A 26783-nucleotide genomic window follows, 5' to 3' on the forward strand; every position below is an offset into this window, starting at 1 on the left:
AAAAACATTATTAGCTGCTGGGTAACATGACACATATCAAAGAATTGACTTCTTCCATCCCATGTGAGATCACTGAGGTCACTGGTGTGAGGTTACTGATGAGTGTTTGTCAAACAGGTTTCTTTATTCAGAGACTCACATTGTTCAGGGGTGTTTTCAGAAGCTGTAAGATCAGAAACACACTGTTAGTGTCAAACTGTGGGAAGTCAATTTAACCAGCATTTTAGACAAGATCTCTCTTGAGTCTTGTCACTTGTTGCTTTATCACATTTTGACTCAGTGTTGCAGCCTGGACACAAACATCCACTCAGCTGCTGGACTCTCTCACCTGTCTTCTTTCCTGTTCCTCTTTTCCTTTCTTTTTTAAAAGCATAACAAACAATGGCGATGACAACAACCACTGCAACAGCAAGCACTGCAACAACGACGACGGCGATGGTCGTGTTACTGAACATCTCTGTTCAACAAAACACAAAGAAACAAAATGACACAATGTGCAGGTGAAGCAGGTTAGAGCAGAGTCATGAGTTCATCATGTGTCACATTCATCCACTCATCACCTCATCAGTTTACTGACAGAAACATGAATTAAACATAAAGATGAAGCTTTACAGATTGTCAGTGAGTCTTTTGACTCTTTGCACTTTGAGCTTTTCTCCACAGTGAGGCGCTGCAGACCAGGAAGAGACACAACAGATGTGCAGGATTTTCTTGGCTATAATGAAACCAAAGAGCTGAACACATTGTTTTCTTTTAGGTATCCTAAGGTAATGTGATTTATGTTGTAGATTATTTCTCTGTGAATGTGGGAAAAAAAGTTTAAATTGTTTATCACCTTGACCATTTCTGACTCCAACATTTCCCATGTTGGTCCTGATGTGAGCTTTGTCCAGTTTGGTGACGATGTCGTCCTTCACTCCAGAGAGATGAAACACACAGTCGTACCTCCTCCAGTCTTCAGCTTTGACTGATGAGACGTCCAGGTCAACACTCATCTGGAAGGATCCATCATGGTTGGGGAGGATCTCTCCTTGGTCCACGTCCTCATGAAGCTCCTCTCCATCTTTGGTCCAGAACATCAGGGCTCTGTGAGGGTAGAAACCTGTAGCGTGGCAGCTGACTGGAGAGGAGGGAGTCTTCTGGAGGAGAGACACTGAGGGACGGACTGGAGAGAGAGGGAGAGAGACAACAGGTAAGTTAGACTGGTGGTCGTTGGTCTCCACTACATGTTCACACTCACACTTTCATCGTCTGACAGCTCCACATAACAACAACAGCATCTCTCTCTTCTAACAGTGAATAAGTGAAAGTGACTTCACTCACACTAACTGTTCACTGACTATCACAAGTCGACTGAAATGATGTCAGAGCACCAAACAGGTCAGTCTCTCCTGATTGGTCAGGACCAACTCAGGTCTTAAAACAAGGTGATGTTAGACTGAGGAGTGATGATACAGTGGTGATTCAGTCTGATCGGTCAATATCAACATTGTTGTGATCATCAAACTACATCAGGTCATGTGACTCTACCTTTTCTCAGCAGAAAGTCCTTCCCATAGTTCATGTATGTCTTCAACCATTCAGGACAAAGCTGAGTTATGAAGTTCACAGTGTACTGGGTTCTCCATTTATCAGCATCCCATCTCAGTTTGGTGACGACAGCCTGTGGTTTTGGAGCGACCCATGTCTCTGTCTTCAGGTCCAGTGATATGAAGTCTTCTCCATCATAACCAAACTAAATCCATCAACTTCTCCAGTCTCATCGTCCCATTTACATCCACTCAACCTCTGTAAGACGTGGACACCTGAGACAGAGACAGTAATGATGTCACCTCTGGTCAGACGATCATTGTTAGACCTTATATCCAAAGGAGCCCTAAATTATTTGGGGAGTGGATTTGTTATTTATATTTTGGTTGGTTATGGTTTTGTTTTTAGTATTTGTGATATAATTAATGAATATCATTATTTTGAACAGCCACAGTGATTATAGAGAATTGGGTCATATTAATGTGGGTAGTGTCTTAGTTTAACTCCTGTTCATCTGTGTGGGGAGGCGGAGAGTGGGCCAATTTTTCTTTACTTTCTTTTTTGACTAACACTTTATATTTGTAAACCACAGTGTATCACTGTGGTTATTATGTGTGCTTTTTTCACTTCTATTCAGTGTTTGCATCATAAAATAATAAAAGGTTTCATTTTCAAGACTCAAGACTACTTTATTAAGCCCTTAAAGGGCAATTCCACACCACATGCTCATAGCACAAACACATAACAGCACAAACACACACATAACAGAGAAACCAGGAAAGAAAAGGAGAGTTGGCAGCTGTGTGCAAAGTCTGCTAGTTGCATGTAAGAAAATGAATAAATACATCTGTTACGCCCCAGAACTTCGTTGGCCCAGAGGGGCATAACAATGGACCCAACAATGACCCCAAACACAAAGACACTAAATTTAATACAAAACATAAGAGTGATAAAAAATAAGTAGACATAAACTAAACAAACAAAAGCCAAGATGGGAGGCAGGCAAGCCCAGCAGTCCCCACGCACTGCACTGCACTGCACTGCACTGCGGGAAAACTACGAAACAAAGTTTCAAAGTTAGTTGCTATCTAGCAACACACAAAGACCCGAACAAACAAGGTGAACTGCCACTGTGACAACACAAAATGGCCACCAAGCAGTCTGCCATTAACCAACAGACACTGACCTTATAATTCACTAAGTCAACTCCATCACACAAAGATCCACTGATCTATGGAGAGAAACACACAAGGTCCAAACGAAGCCACAACCTAGCAAACATTAACACACAAGTGACTCAACCGAAAGTGGACTGCAACAACACAAAAGAGGTCACACAGTGGTCACTGCTACACAAAATGTTGCCAACTTACACCTAAGCTGCAACTGAATGACCCTACTGTGTGTGCAGGTACCACACAAAAAGTCACATACCAAAAGTTACTGTTACTATTTTACACAGAATCCAGACGAAACTAGAGGTAGAGTCAACCCACAAGATATTGTGATTACGCTGCTGTGCAACTCTGCTACTGACGTTGTGGAGAGGAACCCTGTCATATTGGTTAACTATCTAGTCTTCAGTGGCTTCCTGGGAGGCTTCTTTAAACGTTGAACTCTGCGAGTGAACAATGGACCAAGGCAAGGTCCACGGCCACACAAAACGTACCCACACCCAGGTTTCACCACCAAAAATAAGAAAGGCAAAATAACAAAGTGGTAAGAGTCTCTCTCTGCCCGACGACTACTTTACAGGGAACTCTCAAGTAAACACAGACAGGCAGTTAAATCACAAACCATCTTGAAAAGAAGACTACTACAGCTACAAACCTTTACTTCACCTCATGGTTGTTCAGATCCCGGACGAGCCCCCAATTGTTACGCCCCAGAACTTCGTTGGCCCAGAGGGGCATAACAATGGACCCAACAATGACCCCAAACAGAAACACAAAGACACTAAATTAACTAAAAGGAGATTTAATACAAAACATAAGAGTGATACAAACAAGTAGACATAAACTAAACAAACAAAAGCCAAGATGGGAGGCAGGCAAGCCCAGCAGTCCCCATGCACTGCCCCCCTCTTCCAGTGTCAGCTGCAGGGTATTTAAAGCTTCAGTTGGTAACAATTATCCATCCATCCATCCATTTTCATCCGCTTATCCGAGTCCGGGTCGCGGGGGCAGCAGTCGGAGCAAGGATCCCCAGACTTCCCTCTCCCCGGACACTTCCTCCAGCTCTTCCGGGGGGACCCCAAGGCGTTCCCAGGCCAGCCGAGTGACGTAGTCACTCCAGCGTGTCCTGGGTCTTCCTCGGGGCCTCCTCCCGGTGGGGCATGCCCGGAACACCTCACGAGGGAGGCGTCCAGGGGGCATCCTATACAGGTGCCCGAGCCACCTCAGCTGGCTCCTCTCGATGTGGAGGAGCAGCGGCTCTACTCCGAGCTCCTCCCGGGTGACAGAGCTCCTCACCCTATCTCTAAGGGAGCGCCCCGCCACCCTGCGGAGGAAACTCATTTCGGCCGCTTGTATCCGAGATCCCGTTCTTTCGGTCATGACCCAGAGTTCATGACCATAGGTGAGGGTGGGAACGTAGATCGACCGGTAAATCGAGAGCTTTGCCTTTCGGCTCAGCTCCTTCTTCACCACGACGGACCGATACAATGACCGCATTACTGCGGCCGCCGCACCGATCCGCCTGTCGATCTCGCGCTCCGTTCTCCCCTCACTCGTGAACAAGACCCCAAGATACTTAAACTCCTCCACCTGAGGCAGGAACTCTCCCCCGACCTGGAGGGTGCAAGCCACCTTTTTCCGGTCGAGAACCATGGCCTCGGACTTAGAGGTGCTGATTCTCATCCCAGCTGCTTCACACTCGGCTGCAAACCGCCCCAGTGCATGCTGAAGGTCCTGGCTCGAGGGAGCCAACAAGACCACATCATCTGCAAAAAGCAGAGATGAAATCAAGTGGCTCCCGAACCGTACCCCCTCCGGCCCTTGGCTGCGCCTAGAAATTCTGTCCATATAAATAATGAACAGAACCGACAGGCAGGGCTGGTAACAATTATTCAGTCATATTTGCTGGAATTGTCACTATATTCTGATGGTCAGACATTAAATGAGTAATTTAGGACAAAATCCAACTCCTCTGGCTCCACCTACAGCCTGTAATCGTATTTGCCAAAATCCACCGCGCCCGACGATTCTCCACCAGTCAGGTAGAGGGAGCAGGAGGAGCAGCCAATCGCCGCTCCTACACGTCGTGCTATGGATACGGTACATCTTTTTTTTTTTTTTTTTTTTCTCTCTGGGTGCGTTCATGGCTACTTTGTGTGTGTCTGTGTGTGTGTGGGGCGCTTGGCAGAGGTTCATAAAGGGACCTGACGGAGTATTGTCTTGAAATTTCCGACCAAGTCGCGGAGTTTACTTTCACTTTCGTCAACTTACCAACTGGAGCTTTAAGATCAGCAGCCCAGGTGAACCTTGTTGTTCTGATTGGGGAACTGGGTGGAGCTGTGAGGGAAAGGGAGAGAGAGACACACACACAAGGCCGAACCCCTTCTGGCCGTAACAACATCATTAAAAATAGGAATTCTAATAAATATCACCATTAAAATATATGTTTGCACATATTTTGAACTGGCATCAAATTATTTGAGTAAATTGCCAGATAAAAATGAAGCCCAACCTCAGACTCTGTTACTTTTAGTTTGTTTCCTGAAGTCTCTATAATATCAGCGATGAAATTTTATTTATATTTCACTGTCAGTAACAAATTTATTAAAAAGGAGATACTTGGGGTCTTGGGAGGTTAACATAGGGCAGTAAGGGGAATGTTTTCTGCAAGAACACGACTACAGACTTCCAGTGGTATCTGGTTCAGCTGTGGTCCTTTTACATTCAAGAACCCAGGTGCCATGGGTTCAGATGACACATAAATAATGGCGTAGTCAACGACAGAAGTACTTCCTTTTTGTGGATTTATTTGCTTCACCCAGTACAAAACATAACCAAACAGGACATACAAGGAGCTCTGCAACAGCTCAAAGCAGCAGCCCAACACTAACTGACCGGCCGGGCCAAAGCAGCCCTCTTTTAAAGGTAAGGCTCCTCCCACTGAGCCAGATATTCTTATGAAAACAATTATCAACACACATACTCATATCAGAGAAACCATTTCACCATTCAGGGTTATTCATTATTTTACCATAGGGCCTATATATTTTCATGATTTACCAGATGCAATGTCAACCCCACATGCCTTACAGTATATAAACATGACAAATGAACCAAAACAATAACGGCACAATCACTGCCGGTCACATGACCACAAACCCCGCCAAGTGAACACATATAACACCGGGAAATCCTTTGTCCCGGTTTGACTAAGGAAACACCCACCCCGGTGAGTTACGATGCAGGTCAGTGTACTACGCATAATGGTTACAACAGGGACCAAGTGTGCACCCATGGTCTCATTACAGAGCTGGGAGGAAAAAGGTGTCGTTAACATGATTATTTACCAAACTGAGATGAAAAGAGGGAAGAAAAAGCTGTAATATTTGGTGTGACGAATGATTTGACAGGACGACCAGGTTTTCGTGTCACAGCCAGTTCAACTTTACTTAACTCCCAGATCACAGTACAACATGGCTCTAACCCCGGAAGTGTTGTTGTGCCCCCGGTTACCTTTGACCTTAAAGTCACAGTATCAAACCCACAATACATTACATCCCCCTTCTTAAGATTTTTTTTTTTTTTTTTTTTTTTAATAGCTTAACTTCACTCAATACCTGAAGACAGTGTACAACATAATATTAGGCACATTTTGAGCAATGAACAATTATATCACAGAATTATATTATGCCTGCTCAAAAGAATAACGTCAGCCCACAGGACTCTAAATAAACAACAAAACAAATCTTAGCAATCTTTGTGACCTTTAAGGTAAAATGAACATCATTAAATCAGTCACACAGTAAACTCAATAGTGTCCATAATGAACATTCTCATTCCCTGAATCTCAGTGGAGTCTTGACCACTCTACCTGACCTAGTTTGATAAGGCTGTGTGAGTGTAGATGAGTCACAAGTGTCCTTGCTTTGAGTTGGTCCTGAAGATTGAGCATGTGAATTTTCCCTGTCAGCCGACAGAGTGTTGTCACAGTCCATATCCACAGTCACATTGCTCTCAGCAGCAGGTGGAAACACTGTCTCGGCTGTTGGTCTGAGGTGTCTCCTGTTACGCCTGAACCTCCTGCCTTCAGGCGTGCAAACCACATATGAACGTGGCTGATCATGTTCTTTCAGAACCACTGCTGGCTTCCATTTGTCTCCAGACTGCATCCTAACATTTTCTCCAGTGTGCAGCGCAGGCAGCGGCTTAGCATGACGATCAAAGTATCTCTTTTGCTTTGCTTGCCTCTCTTTCAGCCCTTTGTGCACACTGAGCGCCCCTTCAGGAGTGAGAAGAGAGGTGGAGGCTGGCAGTTTTGTCTTTAATCGACGCCCCATCAACATCTGGGCAGGAGATAGTCCCACACTCTCCAGTGGTGTATTTCTGTATTCCAGAAGTGCTATGTAGGGGTCACCAGCATCCTTCTGAGACTTTTTGAGTAGCCGTTTAACTGTTTGCACAGTTCTTTCTGCCTGACCGTTGCACTGTGCATGACCTGGGCTTGATGTAAGGTGACTGAACTCCCAACTCCCTGCAAAGCTTCTGAATTCCTCGCTTGCATATTGAGGTCCGTTGTCTGAGATCACAATGTCAGGGATCCCATGTCTCGAGAAAATGGACTTCATGGCAGTTATTACACCCTTACTGGTCGTGTTGCTCAGCCTCACAATCTCGGGATATTTGGAGAAGTAGTCCACACATAGAAGAAACTCTGAACCGTTGCTGTGGAACAGATCAGTGCCGACCTTCTCCCACGGTCTCGTTGGTAAGGGATGTGAGATTAAAGGCTCTTTTTGATTACTGTTCATATTCTCATTGCAGACATCACACTGCGCTACCACCTGTTCAATTTGTGTGGACATGCCTGGCCAGTATAAGACATCTCTGGCTCTTTCTTTGCATTTGACCACACCCAAGTGTGACTCGTGTATCTTATCCAGCATCTGTGGTCTCAGCTGCAGTGGCACGATGAGCTTCTCTGCTTTGAACAGAAGGCCAGAGGCAAAACTGATCTCCTCTCTAAATGTCCAAAATGACTGTATGCTGCCTGGCACAGCAGACCTGTCTCTTGGCCATCCATTCATTGTCATGTTTTTCAGCTCCTGCAGAACTGGATCTTGTGATGTTGCGTCTCTGAACAATTTAAGCTTCTCTTCTGAAATAGGCAACTGCGGTGTGATCCAGTTTACCTGCAGGTCTTCTTCGAGGAGATCCTCTTTGTGTTCATGAAGGTAAGCACGGCTCAATGCGTCTGCTATGTGAAGCTCTTTTCCTGGCTTGTAAGTGACAGACACATTGTATTTCTGAAGACGCAACAGCATTCTTTGCAGCCTCATGGGAGCCTGATGCAGCGGCTTCTTAAAGATGCTTTCCAATGGTTTGTGATCACTTTCAACCTGTATTTCTCTGCCATAGACGTACTGGTGGAATTTTTCGCATCCGTATACAATGGCTAATAACTCTTTTTCTATCTGTGCATACCTCCGTTGACAGTCTGTGAGTGCTCTCGAACCGTATGCCACAGGTCGTTCATCTTGAAGTATCACAGCTCCGATGCCCTCCGAGCTGGCATCCACAGACAGAGTCACAGCTTTGTTGACATCATAATATTTCAGTGTGGGAGCTCCTGTGATCAGCTTTTTTAGCAGGTCAAAGCTTTGCTGCTGCGCATCTTCCCAGTGCCATTCTGTTTCTCCCTGCAGCAGTCTCCGTAGTGGTGCAGAGATCTCAGACAGATTTGGAATGAATTTGGAAAGATATTGCACCATTCCCATAAAGCGCATTAAAGCTTGTTTGTCTTCCGGTGGAGGCATTTGCACAATTGCTCGAATCTTCTCCTCATCAGGCCGTAGTCCATCTGCACTAAGTGTATGTCCAATGTATTTGACCTCTGTCATCCTGAACTTACACTTGCTTTTGTTGAATCTCAGTCCGTTTTCATCTGCCCTCTGCAGCAGACTCAGCAGCCTCTTGTCATGTTGTTCAATGGAGTCGCCCCAAACCAGCAGATCATCAATGATGTTGACCACACCGTCCAACCCCTCTACCATCTGTGCCACAGCTCTCTGGAACACCTCGCTGGCAGATGAGATGCCAAAAGGAAGGCGCTTGAAACGGTACCGGCCAATGGGTGTAGAGTTGCACGATACCCACGGTAGCCACGGTACCCCGCGGTGCCAAAACGTAACGGTTCCTACTATACTAGAAATCCTACACGACGGTACTACCGTGGATTACTACTACGGTGCCAGTTTCCGCTACATAGCGGCCGCCTCTCCTCTCCTCTCCTCCCGGCTTCTCACTGCATGCTACTCCCCTGTAAACAAAACCCACATGCACCCACTGCAACCTAACTACACAGCTGCTGAATGATTGGCTGTTTGCCTGTTACTGGTGATGTCCAGGGATATGATAGGCTGTTTCCGCACGCTGGGTCCGCCCGTCTGTTATCTGATTGGCTGTTCGTGTGTTCATGCCGGCAAGAACAGACTCCATGAAGACAGCTGAGACAGCTCCGGCCGCTTCGATAGAAACTCGCTTCAAAACAAACAACGAGCTAAAGTTCTGTCTCGCCCAGACGCGCACACGGCTTCACAAACACGAGACAACACACTCACCACGGCAGAAGCACCGGGCGCGAGCGGCGAGTCTGCTGCGGCGTCGTCGTCAGTAGCACTTAATTAATTTAGCTGTGTTTATTTTCTCATTGGCTAATATCAGGCTATATGCTCCGTGTACAGGCTGATGAATAAAGAGTTAAAGGATGTCCAAGTATAAAGCACCTAGAAAATGCATAAAAATATAGTTTTCACAGGGAATCAGTTCCTGTTCATTGTATTCTGTCCTCTATGGTTTATTATGTTGGAGAAGAAGCATTATTGCATTATTGTTATAACATCGTGGAAAAGCAAAAGATGATGCAGGACAACCAAAGTTCTTTAGGCTTTCTTTTACTAGGCTTCAGGCCATCAGACATAGACACACACAGGGGGGAAGGGGTACAAGACAAAAGCTCTTCCTCATATAGACTTCCTGAATGCAGGGTAAAGCACACCTGGAGCCTAGAGCTCCCTCTAGGTCAAGACTAAGCAAAGTCAGGATACTACATTCCTCCCTTCTCAGGTCTGCAGCCAACTCTTACTGGAAGACAAAATAAACAACATGAAACAGCAGATAACAAACACATGTATAACTTGATTTAAACTTCTTAAGGGACAGTAGTGTCAATGCAACTTTAAATTGATTTAAATAATTAGAACCAAACACTTTCAATTAATTTCAACTGAAGTATACTTCCAAATTAACTTAATTTAACCATTACTGGAAACAAAACTTATTTTACTTGCATAATTTAATTTAAAGTCAATACATTGTCTCTTTCAACTTAGAATAACCTTTTAACAGAATTCAATCAATCAGTTGTCTTCTTCTTTTTTTTTTTTTTTTTTTAGTAAGTTAGGGCCTATAATAATCAGGGGGGCGCCTCTCCCTGGTTGAGCGCCTCAAGGGTGTTGTGGGGTGGTCCTGCAATGCAGGTGGAGATCCACTCTCCAGTTGTGGCGGGCAGCCAGCCTCAGGGTCTCCTGCAGTTGTGGAAGCATCAGCGATGCTGACCTCAGGGGACGTCCCTTGCTCTTGAAGCACAGGCGATGATGTACTTACAACCTGAGGACAGGGCTCCAAATCAGGAACTCCACATAACTCCCGCCTCCTGATCTGATCAACATGCCGCCTCAAGGCCGGTCCATTTCCAATGAGAACGGTGTAGGACAGGGGACCTGTGCAGCTCTCAATTATTCCTGGGATCCATTTAGGACCATATCCATAGTTTCTTGCCAAAACTGGATTCCCAGGTGCAAAACTTCTGAGCTTGTTGTGGACGTCATGATTAAGTTTTTGTGTCCACTGTTTCCTCTCCACTTTGGCCTTCACGTCCGGAAGCAACAGGTCAAAAGCAGACCTTGGCCTCCTTGACATCAGCATCTCCGCCGGGGATAAGCCAGTGGTAGTGTGTGGAGTGATTCTGTAACTAAACAGGAATCTGGACACTTTTGTTTCCACACTCTCCTTTCCTCCTTGCATTCTCTTCATCCCCTCTTTAAAGGTCTGAACAGCCCGTTCAGCCAGTCCATTGGATGAAGGATGAAAGGGGGCTGAGGTCACATGATTTATTCCATTCTTAGACATGAAATCAGCAAACTCAGCACTTGTAAAACAGGTAGCATTATCACTCACCAACATCTGTGGCAAACCGTGGACACTGAAGCTCTGTCGAAGCTTTTCAACGGTCCCATGGGTGGTTGCTGTATGAACCGGATAAACATCCATCCACTTAGAATGGGAATCAACCAACACCAAAAACATCTTGCCCAAAAACGGACCTGCATAATCCACATGAAGTCGAGTCCACGGCTTCTCTGGCCACTCCCAGGGATGTAAGGGTGCTGTAGAGGGAGACTTACTGTTCTGTTGACATGCCATACACTGGTGAACTTCCATCTCTACATCCCGATCCATCTGCGGCCACCACACATATGATCTGGCCAGTCCCTTCATGCGAGACATCCCTGGGTGAGACTGATGCAACAACTGTAACAGTCTTTTTCTTCCTTGCTGGGGAATGATGACACGGGCCCCCCATAGAACGCATCCATCTCTCACACTGAGCTCTAAGCGTCTGGTGAAATAAGGCATATATTGAGGCTCCACTGTAGAAGGCCAACCTTTCAACATATACTTATGCACATGGGACAATGTCACATCTTTAACAGTCCAACGTCTTACTTGTTCTGTGGTCACGGGCGCATCATCCATGCCATCCAACATCAGCACCTGATCCTCCTCTTCCTCAGCAGGGAGTGTTTCCAGCAAAGGAAGCCGACTGAGGGCATCTGCATTCAGGTGCTGCTTTCCAGGCCTGTAAACCATATGGTACTCGTACGCTCTGAGCCAGACAGACCACCGCTGGACACGAGCCGAGACCATCTGAGGGACAGGTTTAGCTTCATTAAACAGAGAGATCAGGGGCTTGTGATCAGTTACCAATGTAAAATTGCGTCCATACAGATATTTGTGGAACCTTTTAATTCCAAAGATCACAGCTAACCCTTCTTTATCCAGCTGTGAGTATTTCTTCTCAGCTGGTGACAAGGTTCGAGATACAAAACCAATGGGTTTTTCTGTGCCGTCCTCCATCCTGTGGGACAACACTGCCCCCACACCATACGCTGAGGCGTCGCAGGCCAATAGCAGAGGCTTTTCTCCTGAATAATGCACTAATACATCAGCTGACCTCAATAAGTCTTTCGACCTGCTGAAGGCTTCCTCTTGACGGTCCCCCCATCTCCAATCGACATCTTTCCTTAGCAAAGAATGCAAAGGGGCCAGCAATGTGGAAAGATTGGGAAGGAAACGGTTATAATAATTCAACAAGCCCAAATAAGCCTTCAACTCAGTTACTGTAGTTGGGGTGGGAGCATCCACAACAGCTTTTACCTTGGTCTCCACAGTGTGAACTCCTGTAGCATCCACTTTATATCCAAGATATTGAACTTCATCAGCCAGCAAGGTGCATTTACTTCTCTTTAATCTGAGACCCGCATTGTCCAACCTGGTCAACACCTCATCCAGGGTCCTGAGGTGCCCTGCTTTGGTTTCTCCAGTAACCAGGATATCATCCAAATACACAGCAACTTGAGGGATCCCCTGGAGAACCCCCTCCATGGTTCGCTGGAATATTGCTGGAGCAGAGGAGACACCAAACGACAGCCTGGTATAGGTAAACATCCCACGATGAGTATTGACAGTTAGATATTTCTGAGACTGTTCATCCATCTGAATTTGCTGATATGCATGACTCATGTCAAGCTTTGTGAACTGTTGCCCCCCAGCCAACACAGCCATTAAATCCTCCACCTTGGGTAAGGGGTACTGTTCAAGTGTGGAGACCCGATTTACAGTCAATTTATAATCTCCACACAATCTGCAAGTTCCATCAGGTTTGAGCAATGGAACCACAGGAGCTGCCCAATCAGAATATTTTACAGGAGTGATGATTTTCTCCTTTAACAACCGGTCGATCTCAATATCAACTTTGGGCTTCATAGCATAGGGAACTGATCTAGGTCTGTAGAAGCGGGGTACAGAATTAACAGGTACATGGATAGCAGCTTTAAACCCCTTTAAAGTCCCCAGCTCCTCTTTAAACACTCGCTCATGCTTGACCAACACTTGCTCCAAATTCAATGACTGTGGGGGGTTGGTGATGTGCTTTATCACGGCCCAGTCCAATTTAATTTGCTTCAGCCACCATCGGCCTAATAAATTTGGGCCAGTGCCTTGAACTACTATGATGGGCAATGTCTTTTCTTGCTGTTGGTAGTTCACTTTCACATAAGTTTTTCCCAGCACCTCTATCTTTTGTCTGGTATATGTTCTCAAATTAAGATGGGTTTTCTTCAGAGGAGGTGCATTTTTCACTTTTTCTTTGAATGTTCTTTTGTTTAATATGGTGAACCCACACCCAGTATCAACTTCAAATGTCACTGGTTCCCCATTCAAAGCCATGCATACCTTATAGGGGGGTTCCCTCTCCTCTCCATCCTCACCAGGACTCTGTATAGTGAGTAAGCCGAGTCCTCGTCATCATCTGAGGGTTGTCGTCCAGCCGCCACACTTGGAGAACAATAATGCACCTTTCTCTCCTGTGGGAAGCGTCCGCCTCTCTCTCGGGGTCTCCTGTCAGCCCTCTTTTCCATGTTGGATTTATTTTTGTTGCGACAGGCTCTGGCTATGTGTCCAGTCAGTCCACATGCATGACATTTTTCCTTCTTGAACCGACAATCCTCAGGTGCATGCTTCCCCTTGCAGCGGTAACAACTTTTGTCCTTTTCTACACTGCCCCGGCCCTCTCTCTTTGACCCCAGAGTCTCTGATCCCCCACTCCGCATTGCATTACACGACATAGCTCCGGCTTTCATCTGCAAATCCTGCACATTCCTGTTTGCAGACTCCATAGCTTGGGCTAAAGACAGGGCACTTTCAAATGTGAGATTGGTCTCTGCCAACAATCTTCTTTGCATTCGATCATCATTAATCCCACATACAAGTCGGTCCCGTAACATCTGTGGAAGTGTCTCTCTATAATTACAGTCTTGGGCAAGTTTCCTCAACTCAGCCACATACTCGGCCACAGATTCTGTAGGTCGCCTAGTGCGGGAATCAAATTTAAATCTCTGGACAATTTCGCTTGGCTTGGGGTTAAAGTGGTTCTTTAATAAAGTAACCAACTGTGCAAAAGTTTTCTCTCCCGGTTTTTCAGGACTGAGGAGGTTTCTCATCAAACTATAAGTTTGTGCTCCCACCACACTGAGCAATATGGACTTCTTCTTTTCTTCATCTTCAATATCATTTGCAGTAAAGAAATGTTCCACTATTTCACAATATTCCTCCCAGGCTTGCACTTTTGTATCAAATGGTGGCAGGGATCCTATCATTGCCATCTCACCAACATGTGCTGCCTCCTCCCCCTTCACCAAGTCCTTTGTTCCCTTGGAGTCTTCACATCCATCCAATCTCTTGATCCAGTCACAGCCGCTGGAGTACAGGCCTCTTTATCCTCGTCGCCAATATAACATCGTGGAAAAGCAAAAGATGATGCAGGACAACCAAAGTTCTTTAGGCTTTCTTTTACTAGGCTTCAGGCCATCAGACATAGACACACACAGGGGGGAAGGGGTACAAGACAAAAGCTCTTCCTCATATAGACTTCCTGAATGCAGGGTAAAGCACACCTAGAGCTCCCTCTAGGTCAAGACTAAGCAAAGTCAGGATACTACAATTGTCAAATAGATTTTTTTAAAAGACAGTGGATTTGTTTTTATCCTAAGTTGATTATTTATATGTTAAACATAAATGAATGTGCAAGAGACTGAATGGTTGTTTATTTTCAACCATATAAATTCTAACTTCATTTATTTGTTTTTTATTGCTTATTTAAAAATATTTGTTTCAGTCTAATTCCTACTTCACCAGTATTATGTTTATCATGCACCAAACAACATTATTAGTAATTAATAAGTATTTATAACTTGTACAAATACATAAAAAATTCATAAAAATAATAATAATAAAAAAAGGTTGCAGTATCGTGATATTACCCGGAACCGTGATACTTTGTCTGGTATAGTACCGTGGTTACTCATTTTGGTATCGTGACAACTCTAAATGGGTGTGTTGAAAGTGCACAGTTTGGAGCTCTCTTCATCCAGCTTTATTTGATAAAACCCTTGGTTTGCATCCAGCACAGAGAAATATTTTGCGTTAGGCATGCGTGATACCACTTCCTCCACAGTGAGAAGTGGGTAATGTTCTCTTCTTATTGCTGTATTAAGATCTTTAGGATCCATGCAAATCCTGATCTTCTGTGGAGTGACAACAGTCACCATGCTGTTCACCCACTGAGTTGGCTCGGACTGCTTTGTGATGACATCTGATTGCTCCATCTTGTGAAGCTGCTCGATCACTCTGTCCCTGAGAGCGACTGGGATCCTCCTAGGTGCGTGTATCACTGGTTTTACATCTGGGTCCAGTTTGATGGTGTGTTCACCTGGCAGGCATCCAAGTCCTGTGAAGAGATGCTCATATTCTGTCAGTATGTCATCTGTCTTTTCCATGCTGTACAGTCTCTTTACCATTTTTAATTTTGTACTTGTCTCTCTTCCAAGTATCGCTGGAGCATCTTTCTCTATTATTTCAAAGTCAATCTGATGTTTTTGTCCCTTGTATTTGCATGTGAGTGACGCTCTGCCCAGTGGCTTCATTTTGTGACCTGAGTATGTCACTAGCTTGCAGTGAGATACATGAAGCTTATTGTCATTTTTTATAGTCTGCAATGTTTTATCTGAAATAACATTACAGTCAGCTCCAGTGTCAATCCGGAATGTCACTTTCTTTTCATTTATTATCAGTTCTTCTGTCCACCTGTCATTGTCACATTGTGCTTTATCAACAGTTCCAACACTTTTTATTTCAATAGTCCCAATGAACATGTCCTCATCATTGTCATCACACTCCTGGCTGCATTCAACAGCATGCATTTTTTGTGATTTCTTTTGGCTGCTTGCACGACACATTTTTGCAAAATGATTTTTCTTTTCACATTTCTTGCACGTTTGTCCATAGGCTGGGCATTTTCGTAGTTCATGCTTATAACCACATCTGTCACAGTTGATTTTCCTTTCACTGGTGTTCACAGGGGTTTCCTTCATGCTGCCGTATTTTTTGTTTACTCTCATTGTGCTTATTTTTTGCACATCAACTTCTTCATGCAACACTTTAATTTGGGTGGACGTCAGTTCACTGGCACGGCACACATCGAGTGCTTTAACAAGCGTCAGGTCGGCTTCCCTGAGCAATCTCGCTCTTACTTGATCATCACGTATTCCACAGACAATTCTGTCACGTATTAGTGAGTCACACAGGTCGCCAAATTCACAGTCTTTCGCTTTATTTTTTAGGTCCGTCACATAGGCGTCTATCGTTTCTGACGGGCCTTGGACACGGGTGAAAAACATGTGTCTGATATATGGCAGGTTTTTCCTGGGCTCACAGTAATCTCGGAACTTCTGCTTCATTGGAGCTATTTTGTTCCTCTCAGCGTCGGCGAAGACGAACGTATTACTCACTTTTATGGCTTCTTCCCCCGCCACATGCAGGAAAGTCGCGCATTGCACCTCTTCTGACTTTTCCGCTACACCGCTGGCAATCGCGAATAGCTCGTAGCGCTGTAGCACTGTCCCAGTGGCAGTCTCTTCCACATGGATAGGTGAAAAAAAGAGAGAGGGAGAGCACCACCAAGCCCTGCTCCTACTGAAGGAGAGGAATGTAACACCATGTCTTCCAATTCTCCGCGAGATTCCCTTGTAGGCTCAAGCTCGGCGGTGGCTTGAAGTGTGCCATTGTGCCTCTTCACGTATTTTCTCTGACACCATGTAATATTTGGTGTGACGAATGATTTGACAGGACGACCAGGTTTTCGTGTCACAGCCAGTTCAACTTTACTTAACTCCCAGATCACAGTACAACATGGCTCTAACCCCGGAAGTGTTGTTGTGCCCCCGGTTACCTTTGACCTTAAAGTCACAGTATCAAACCCACAATACATTACAAAGCGAGTGTGGCGTGTGTGTGTGTATGTCACACCAGGGAAATAAAGAAGAATGATGAAAAAGAGCAAAGGAAAAAACGTCAGCTCTCGGCCGTATGGAGAAGGGTAAAGGAAAAACACAGATTGCACACACAGGTGTGGTGCGTTAAGACTCAATAACATAGGACAAATTAAACCTACAATGCAAACAGAGTATAAACAGGCAAATATCACTTAAACAACAGGGGCTTTCTATGTTGTAGAATTTACTGGAATACATGATGAATCAGTGTTTTAACTTTGACTTGACTGAAAACCTTTGACATCAGACTGTCCAGTGATGAAGACTCCCTCAGTGTCAGAGACTCATTTTAAACTGATAGTTAGAAGAGCAGTGGCCTCGTCTCCGTTTGGTGTCAGAAGGACGTAGAAGAGGACAGAGTCTATGAAGTTCCTCATGTGTAGAGTCTGTTTCCAGAGTGTGAAAATGCAGAACTTCAGGACTCTATTGTGTTTAGTTTGTAACGTCAACAAAGTGACACAGGGAACAAACAACACAAAGCTGTTTTACTTTAAAGAGTCTGTCACTGATTCAGAGGTTTATGAGAAGTTTCAGCTGAACTTCTTAATGTTCACTGATGATTATGTTGTTAATATGTAGATTGATCATTGTTTAACAGCAAAAACTTTAATGACATAATACAGACTGTACCTACCTCCACTGTGGTTAAAACGCTGCTTGATTTGGTCCATCCTGGCTCTAGAGAAAGGCAGCTCTTCAAAACACTCTGTTTTGTACCACTGCAGGTGCTCAGGGTTCTCATCCAGTGCTCGTTTCGCCAAGGTCTGCTTTGGTTCAACTGTGTTTGTGTTGCTGTTGCACTGAGCAGCCTCAGTGTCGTCAACCAGCGCAACAGCAACAAACTCAGGGAGGTTTGTGACTCCAGAAGATACAGTGGAGAAAAACGCTATGGTGTGTTTCACTGTAGAACAGACACATTTTTTTATTATAATATAAACCTACACTCATCATAAATGTGATATATTCTGTCAGATTCATCTGAAAATCCTTTAGAAAAAAGTGAAAACAAACCATGCAGCAGTGTAACACAGGAGCAAAATCCAGAGCTGAGCAGAAAGTAAAGAGAAGAGTTAAATATTTGAATGTGATCCTACCTGCTGATGAACTGTGACAGAGAAGAAGAAACAACAGTAAAGTCTTCATTTTGTTTTTCCAGACAAACAAAGGACCGATGATACAGACGCTCTAACTTCTCTCTTTTTCCTCGGGGAGGAAGGTTGAGGCGTTGACGTTCAGGTGTGGTGTTTTGGCACGTGATGTCATCGTCACCACATATAGTGCAAAAGGACATGACATAATCTTATCAAAAATGTGTTTCCATAGCGATGAACTGGGTCTCTGGGAATCTGTGACTCGTGTCAAAGATTATTCTGTACAAGTTTCACACCAGTTTTTTCTGTTCTGTTTCTACAGAGCTCTCTGTCTCAGCTTGTCTGCTACTAAAGTAAACTCAGATCACTTTCTCACATGATGATAATGACAAAGTACTTTTATTTTTTATTTAGTAATTTTAGTTATACTGTATTTCTTTATTTCTGTAGTATTCATTTCTGTGGTCATATGTTACTCAGGCGGGCGGTCCTATCTCGGTCTAAAAACTGATTCGTTCTAGACGTATGATTGATAAACTGGATTACAGAATGGTGGGAAAGTGGTGTTGCAATCTTGTGGCAAAGTACTGAAACACACCCTTAAATCTAATTGGTGGAAAACGTATATAAACATACAAATTACATCATTTGAAAAGAAAAAGAAACACACTATGTACAGGACAAGAGGAATTAAGTACAGTGCTATGTTAATATTTAGCAGGTAGGCACTGTATCATGTTTACCATTTTCTTCATGTTACTTTAAAGGGATATTCCGGCGTAAGTTTAACCCATGGTCCAACGCACCGTAACACCGAGTTAGACCCCCCCTCGAGAGATGAAGTCTGCTAACCGCTAGCTTCTCTAGTTGTAGCAACTTTAGCAATGGCCGCACCATAACAAACAGCGCAGTATAAGGATCCACTAGCCACCGATCAAAAAGCCACTTATAGCCACAAATAATGCTCAGAACAGCACCAAACGTCATCAACAGTACAAACAGGGTCCCAGCCCATAATACGAGGCATCAAACATCTGTTAGCTTAGCCTGGTTTCTATTGAAAAGAGATGAAAACAACTCACCCACTCTGCTCCAGTTATACGCTATGCAGCAACTTTCCGTGCCCAGCACAGAGTCCAGGCACTGACAACACACGTTCGAGTCCAACTGGCAGCACAATCATCTGGTTTCAGCGGCCACTGGCAGGCAGTGACCACACTGACCACTTGAATCCCCCAGGTCCAGCACATATCCTCCACCGGCTCTCTCCCTCTGTCACTTTTAGCCTCCATTTCCAGAACATAGTCTCCACCGCAGCTGCCCCTCTTTGACTTTACTCCTCCATTTCCTTCAGCTTGTCTTCAGTAAACTCGGTCTCAAACTGGCAGTGGCGCCCATCGAAATGAAACCAGTTGTTGTTGTTCTCAAACTCCATAAACTCAGCCGTGTTGTCCCTTATGTCTGCTTCACTATGTTACAGACAGTCTCTTCTGGCAACGAACGGCATCCTGATCAGTCTATGGTCCTAATCGCGCGTGTGACGTTGCGTCTAATCTCGCGCTTGTTTACGTAATTCTCTCCATTCATTTCCCTGTGAACACTCGATAATAACTTTTATAAACTGATAAGCAGGATACATAGGAACTTGGCTGCATTACATGGAGTAATACACACACATTCATCCTTGAGCGCGGGACTCTACTTCACTCTGTAATCGCCTCCACGCTGTTAAAGTCTGTTACTTCATCACACGAAGCGTACACTTTCTTACTGCTTAACCCTGCTGGGTTACAAACTTTATTAAACTTCAGCACATCAGGTTCTACATTCAGCTCGGTCCGGTAACTCCGGTGGTGTCACTACAAACATGTCCGTGTGTAACACTGAACTGGATAAAGGTTCCTAACAAAAATTCCTATTGTTACACATGCCAGCTGACTACCTGTACTGTAACCATGGCTGTAACAAGCAGACATCACAGATAGGATATGGGGGAATCAAGTGGTCAGTCTGGTGGTCACTGCCTGTCGGTGGCCACTGAAACCAGATGTTTGTGCTGCCAGTCGGACTCGGACGTGTGTTGTCAGTGCCTGGACTCTATGCTGGACACGGAAAGTTGCTGCATAGCGTATAACTGGAGGAGAGTGGGTGAGTTGTTTTCATCTCGTTTCAATAGAAAGCAGGCTAAGCTATGTTTGGTGCCTCGTATTATGGGCTGGGACCCTGTTTGTTATGGTGCGGTCATTGCTAAAGTTGCTACAAGAGAAGCTAGTGGTTATGCGTTGGACCATGGCTTAAATTTATGCCAGAATATCCCTTTAATGTGCTTTCTTTTTTCATCATTATTATGATCACTGCTATACTATATATATATAGTTTGTATGCCTTTTTTTTTCTTTTGAGCACCTGCCCCACCAAAGGTCTCTGCACGGGCCTGCAGAAACATGAATCAAGACCCTGATGAACTCAGTGGACACTGATCTGTGAGGTGACTGACTGCTCAGCTAATATCCATGTCCCTGGAACAACAGACACAACATGAGGACTTTGACTGTTGGAGGTTTTTATTGAAAAGTGAAACATCAGAGAGAAAAGACAGAACAAGACATGTGATCTCTGATGATTCCGTAGACGACCAGTTCTCCAGTCAGATGGCTTTGGGCCTGTCATCAGACCTGCAGTGGGTGTCAGCTTGTGTCGTTATGAATCTACTGAGCCTCTGACAGACAGACGATGCCTTCACTGACCCTCAGTTAATGTTGCTACAAGCAGCTTTTAATTCTTCCTCTCACTCAGTCAAAGAGCAGCCGCTCTGCAGCCGCTGCCTCGGCCTTATTATCTGGTTAGACTGAACCACATGGACTGGTCCAACTGGTTAGATATAAAATTTAAGATTAACACCTTGTCCCAATATCATCAGCATCTGTTCAACAAAGGCAGCAGTTAGAATTATTAAACAATTATATCCCATGACCTGTCACCATAGAAAACAACATGGCTTCAATAACACATATGATAAAGAACAATTAACACAAGACGAAGGATAAAATAAGAATCATGGGAAAAAAACACATCCCACTTAACATTATATAAAGCTGATGTACTTTTGTGTGTTGACTTCTCCCATCCCATGTGAGGTCACTGATCAAGTGTTTGTCAGTCAGGTTTCTGGATTCAGACGCTCAGAGAGTTCAGAGCTGTTTCCAGGAGCTGTGAGAACAGAAACACACTGTGTCAAACTGTGGAAAGTCCATTTAACTAGCACTGAATCTCTAAAAACAGTAAATGAAGAAAATTCTGCTAAAGTAGATAATCCATTAAATGATTTAGAATCAATTTCAGTGTAAAAGATCATTTCAGTCTAAATAAAATCAGTTTTACTTACAGGATGGATGGTCTTTGCCTGAAAAAAAAATGGGATGTGTTTGATCAGCTCATCACCACTGAATATGATCCTCTCCTACTCAGACTTGGTGAACTAATTTTTGAGCAAAAAACTGAAGCTTGTTTCAGTTTTACAATCTGGATAAAACATGAACTCAAAGACTAAGATCTAAATATTATAAGAGTCATTAAATCAGATCATCTGTCTACTTTTCTCTCTCACCTTTCTTCTGTTTATAAACCATGAATCCAGTGACAGCGATGAGGACGAGAGCCAGAGGAACCAGTGCAGAGATGATGGGGACGGTGGTGTTACTGGGCTTCTCTGGTCAATATAAAATATCACATTTTAAGACCAGAACAGATAAACAGGTCAGAACACAAGAGTGTAGGAGCTGATGTCTGTTTACATTCATCTGGTAATTTACTGCCCCCTTGTGGAGGCAGCAGGTTATTGTCTCTGGAAACTTGTCAACCATCTCTAGTTTGTGCACAGTGCTGCCCTGCTGCACTTAGTTGATGAGGTTTATTAACCAAGAGATGAGCTGGTCAGCTTTTAAACCACTGTATCTATGTTCACAACTGTTGTTGAAAATGAATTCACAGCTCAACTGTAGAACAAAGACTAAAATACCCAACAAACCACAGACATGACGTCACATCCAGGAGCTGCTGATGTCACTCTTACCCATGTTGGTCCTGATGTGAGCTTTGTCCAGTTTGGTGACGATGTCGTCCTTCACTCCAGAGAGCTGAAACACACAGTCGTACCTCCTCCAGTCTTCAGCTTTGACTGATGAGACATCCAGGTCAACACTCATCTGGAAGGATCCATCATGGTTGGGGAGGATCTCTCCTTGGTCCACGTCCTCATGAAGCTCCTCTCCATCTTTGGTCCAGAACATCAGGGCTCTGTGAGGGTAGAAACCTGTAGCGTGGCAGCTGACTGGAGAGGAGGGAGTCTTCTGGAGGAGAGACACTGAGGGACGGACTGGAGAGAGAAGGTGGGAGGTTAAGGTGATGTCAGACTGAGGAGTGATTATACAGTGGTGATTCAGTCTGATTGGTCTATATCAATAATATTGTGATCATCAAACTACATCAGGTCATGTGACTCTACCTGTTCTCAGCAGAAAGTCCTTCCCATAGTTCATGTACATCTTCAGCCACTCAGGACAAATTTGAGTTAAGAAGTTCTCATAGTATATTGTTCCAAGTTTGTCAGTCTCCCATCTTAGTTTGGTGACGACAGCCTGTGGTTTTGCAGCGATCCATGTCAGTGTCTTCATGTCCAGTGATATGAAGTCTTCTCCATCATAACCACACTGAAGCAAGCCAACAACTTCTCCAGTCTCATCGTCCCATTCACATCCACTCAACCATTGGAAGATGTGGACACCTGAGACAGAGACAGTTAAAGGACAGATGATGTCTCCTGTGGTCAGATGATCAGTTTTAGTCCTTTCTCTAGTTTCTCTAGTTTTAGTCCTCTGCTGCTCAGGATCCAAAAGCCTTTAATGATTGGTGGATTGGATTTTATGATTGATGTTTTGGTTGTTTATGGTTTATATTTTTTAATATAATATATGATTGTCTTTTTTTTTTAACAGTCAATGATTATGGAGAGGTGTCCATTATATAATAATGAAGTTTTTCTCTTTTTTTTTTACATACGTGGATTTCCTCTGTAACAGATTAGCTCAGAGGCTCCACTTTTTAAGAAGGCTGCGGCTGTTTGGGGTCCGAACCGAGATAATGTTAACATTCTATAATGCAGTGTTGGCCAGTATCGTATGGCAGCATGGTTCGGCTCCCTCACAGTCCAGTGTAAGGCCAGACTCCAAAGACTGCTGACCACAGCATTGAGGATAGTGGGGAAACAGGACCACAATCACTTCCAGTCGCTGCAGGCAATATATGAGGGTACAGTTGTGAAGGGAGCAAATAGGATCCTGAGCGACCCTTCACACGTCCTCTTTCAAGAGTACCAGCTGCTGCCATCAGGGAGGCGCTTTAGAGCCAGCAGGTGTAGGACCAACCGTTTTAAACACTCCTTCATTCCCACCTCCATCTCATTATTAAATAAACAAACCGACACCTCTCGCGGCAGAGGCCCCTCCCTTCACCCACTAGGGTAGTGGGGAGTGCTACTGCTGCGGATCCACTACCCTAGCCCCCTCCCACCCCACCATCTGACCTCAGTCAGGTGGAGGGGCTGGTTCCTGGCACTACCATCCTGGTAACCCTTCCCCTATGTGGGCAGGGGGGAGGCCATGGCTGTGGATCCCCTGCCCATCAACCCATTGTTATGGCCGAAAGGGGTTCGGCCTTGTGTGTGTGTTTGTGTGTGTGTGTCTCTCCCTCCCTTTTCCCTCACAGCTCCATCCAGGTCCCAATCAGGACAACGAGGCTCACCTGGGCTGCTGAGCTTAAGAACCCTGCAGCTGACACTGGGAAGCGGGGGCAGTGTGTGGGGACTGCTGGGCTTGCCTGCCTCCCATCATGGCTTTTGTTTGTTTATTTGTTTGTTTGTTTGTTTGTTTGTTTGTTTGTTTGTTTGTACCACTTTTATGTTGTGTATTAAATCTCCTTTTAGTTAATTTAGTGTCTTTGCATTTGGTTTAGGGTCATTGCTTGGGTCCATTGTCATGCTCCTCCGGGCCAACAAGTTCTGGGGCGTAACAATTGGGGGCTCGTGCGGGATTGAACAACCATGAGGTGAAGTAAAGGTTTGTAGCTGTTGTGTGAGGTAGTGGTAGATTTCTTTTCAAGATGGTCTGTTATTTTACTGCCTGCCTGTGTTTGCTTGAGAGTTCCCTGTAAGGTAGTCATCGGGCAGAGAGAGACTCTTGCCACTTTGTTATTTTGTCTTTCTTATTTTTGGTGGTGAAACCTGGGTGTGGGTATGTTTTCTGTGTGGCAGTGGACCTTGCCTTGGTCCATTGTCCACTCGCAGAGTTCAACGTTTAAAGAAGCCTCTAGATAGTTAACCACATTACAGGGTGCCTCTCCACAATGTCACTCTTCAGCAGAGTCGCACAGCAGCGTAATCACAGTCTCTTGTGGGTTGACTCTACCTCTAGTTTCGTCTGGATTCCTGTGTGTTAAATAGTAACAGTAACTTTTGGTATGTGACTTTTTGTGTGGTACCTGCACAGTACGTTTGTTGGGTCGTTCGGTTGCAGCTTAAGTGTAAGTTGGCAACATTTTGTGTAGCAGTGGCTACTGTGTGACCTCTTGTGTTGTGCTGTTGCAGTCCACTTTCGGTTGAGTCACTTGTGTGTTTGGACCTAGTGTGTGTCACTCCATAGATCAGTGGATCTTTGTGTGATGGAGTTGACTTAGTGAATTATAAGGTCAGTGTCTGTTGGTTAATGGCAGACTGCTTGGTGGCCATTTTGTGTCGTCGCAGTGGCAGTTCACTTTGTTTGTTCGGGTCTTTTTGTGTTGCTAGATAGCAACTACAGTACTTTGTGTGACCCATTAGTTTGTGGCTGCACTCGATTTTGGTTTGGTCACCACAGTGTTGTAAGTTAACCTTGTTTCGTAGTTTCCCCTCATGGTGGTAGCCATTTTGGTATCTGGTGGGAGTGGCGACCCTGAAAGGGGTTCAGCCGTGTGTGTGTGTGTCTCTCTCCCTCCCTTTAAGATAAGAATACTTTATTGTTCAATGGTTTAAAAACACAGTAGAAATTTGCCTTTGGCATCTTGGTAGTCAGCCAACAACAACAGCTGGGTACATCCAGCACAGTAACAAGTACATAAATAAACACATGAAATGCAACATTACAGTATCATACAACAGCTGCAGTTTCACTGTAGCTCAGAGTTCACCTGCTCTGGTTCAGGATATCCACTGCAGACGGCACAAATGACTTTTTGTACCCTGCTTTTTTAGCTAAGGGAACTCTGAGCCTCCTTCCCGTTGGCATCAAAACAAATGCAGAGTTGAGAGGGTGGGTGGTGTCACTGTAAATTTGAGTGGCTTTTTTTCCCCTCACAGCTCCATCCAGGTCCCAATCAGGACAACGAGGCTCACCTGGGCTGCTGAGCTTAAGAACCCTGCAGCTGACACTGGGAAGCGGGGGCAGTGTGTGGGGACTGCTGGGCTTGCCTGCCTCCCATCATGGCTTTTGTTTGTTTTAGTTTGTGTTATTTTGTTTGTACCACTTTTGTTGTGTATTAAATCTCCTTTTAGTTAATTTAGTGTCTTTGCGTTTGGTTTAGGGTCATTGCTTGGGTCCATTGTTATGCTCCTCCGGGCCAACAAGTTCTGGGGCGTAACACCAACACCATCAATCAACCAATCATATTAATTACATCCAGTTTGCCTCCACCTGCTGGCTTTAATCAACATCCCTTGTTCTTTCGGTAAAACTTTATTTTAAGGGGTCCTTGTTCCTGTGTATCTACCTACTTAATTACAGTGTAATTACCTATGTAACCGTATGTAATAACATGTACTTACATTGTAAATACATAGTGTATTTTAGTGTACTTACAGGTCCTTGTTACACTTGTAATAAGAAATGCTTGTGCAAAGAGAGAGGCCACTTTGGCATTTCTTATTACAAGTGTAACAAGGACCTGTAAGTACACCAAAATACACTATGTATTTACAATGTAAGTACATGTTATTACATACGGTTACATAGGTAATTACACTGTAATTAATTAGTTAGATACACAGGAACAAGGACCCCTTAAAATAAAGTGTTACCGTTCTTTCTTTTAGTTTTTAGTATGTTTTTATTTGAACTTGTATTGTATTGTATTTTACTCTATTTATTGCACCCCGCACTTTCTTTCTTTTTCTTCTCTTGGATATGTTTGCCTTTGTTACTGTTTTATTGTATATTATGTACTGTGTATGGATGTTTTACTTGTACATGGCAGCTGTCACAACTCCCTTGCCCCAGACAAATTTCCCCTGGTGGGACAAATAAAGTTTATTTGGTTATTTGATTTGATAATTTGAACCTGCATCAAATTTCTTTCAGTAAATTGTCAGATAAAAATGAGGCTGAACCTCAGACTCTCAGTGACTTTTAGCTCGTTTCCTGAGGTCTCTACAATATGAGGGATGAAACTTTATTTATATTTATCAGTTGGTAACAAATGTGGAAGAATTTACTGTGTAGTTTGATTAATTAGTGTTTTAAACTTTGACTTTTGTAATGACTGAAAACCTTTGACATCAGACTGTCCTCACGAAGACTCCCTCAGTGTCAGAGACTCATTATAAAATGATAGTTACAGAAGAGCAGTGGCCTCGTCTGTAGAGACCTCGACAGAGTCTATGAAGTTCCTCATGTGTAGACGGTTATGAGAAGCTTCAGCTGAACGTCACCCTCCTTCATGTTGTTACGGCCAAA

At 44.3% G+C, this 26783-nt stretch overlaps 2 protein-coding genes and 1 pseudogene across 2 annotated transcripts in view; all 3 read right to left on the reverse strand.

Moving 5' to 3' along the window:
• Positions 1 to 26783, reverse strand: part of LOC146978059 (major histocompatibility complex class I-related protein 1-like) — a 62426-nt gene that overhangs the window by 5000 nt on the left and 30643 nt on the right. The gene's annotated exons all lie outside the window — the stretch shown is intronic.
• On the reverse strand, positions 93 to 18196 carry LOC146978061 (major histocompatibility complex class I-related protein 1-like; annotated as a pseudogene).
• Positions 21600 to 24351, reverse strand: LOC146978062 (major histocompatibility complex class I-related protein 1-like). Its single transcript, XM_085790464.1, has 4 exons — positions 24342 to 24351; positions 22529 to 22807; positions 22097 to 22399; positions 21600 to 21733 (listed from the first exon to the last, which is right to left on the reverse strand). Exons 1-4 carry the CDS (start codon positions 24349 to 24351, stop codon positions 21615 to 21617), a joined length of 711 nt encoding a protein of 236 aa, XP_085646590.1. The 3' UTR covers positions 21600 to 21614.

Source organism: Trachurus japonicus, chromosome 11 (genome assembly GCF_045865225.1).
Source record: "Trachurus japonicus isolate A0001 chromosome 11, Traja_1.0".
Taxonomy (NCBI): Eukaryota; Metazoa; Chordata; class Actinopteri; order Carangiformes; family Carangidae; genus Trachurus; species Trachurus japonicus.

Excerpts from the sequence above, each read along its gene's own strand:
- LOC146978062 (XM_085790464.1), bottom strand. Across the intron at positions 22,400-22,528 it reads GGACTTTCTGCTGAGAACAG|TCCGTCCCTCAGTGTCTCTC; the intron begins GTAGAGTCACAT and ends TTCTCTCTCCAG. Across the intron at positions 21,734-22,096 it reads TCACATCAGGACCAACATGG|AGAAGCCCAGTAACACCACC; the intron begins GTAAGAGTGACA and ends TATATTGACCAG.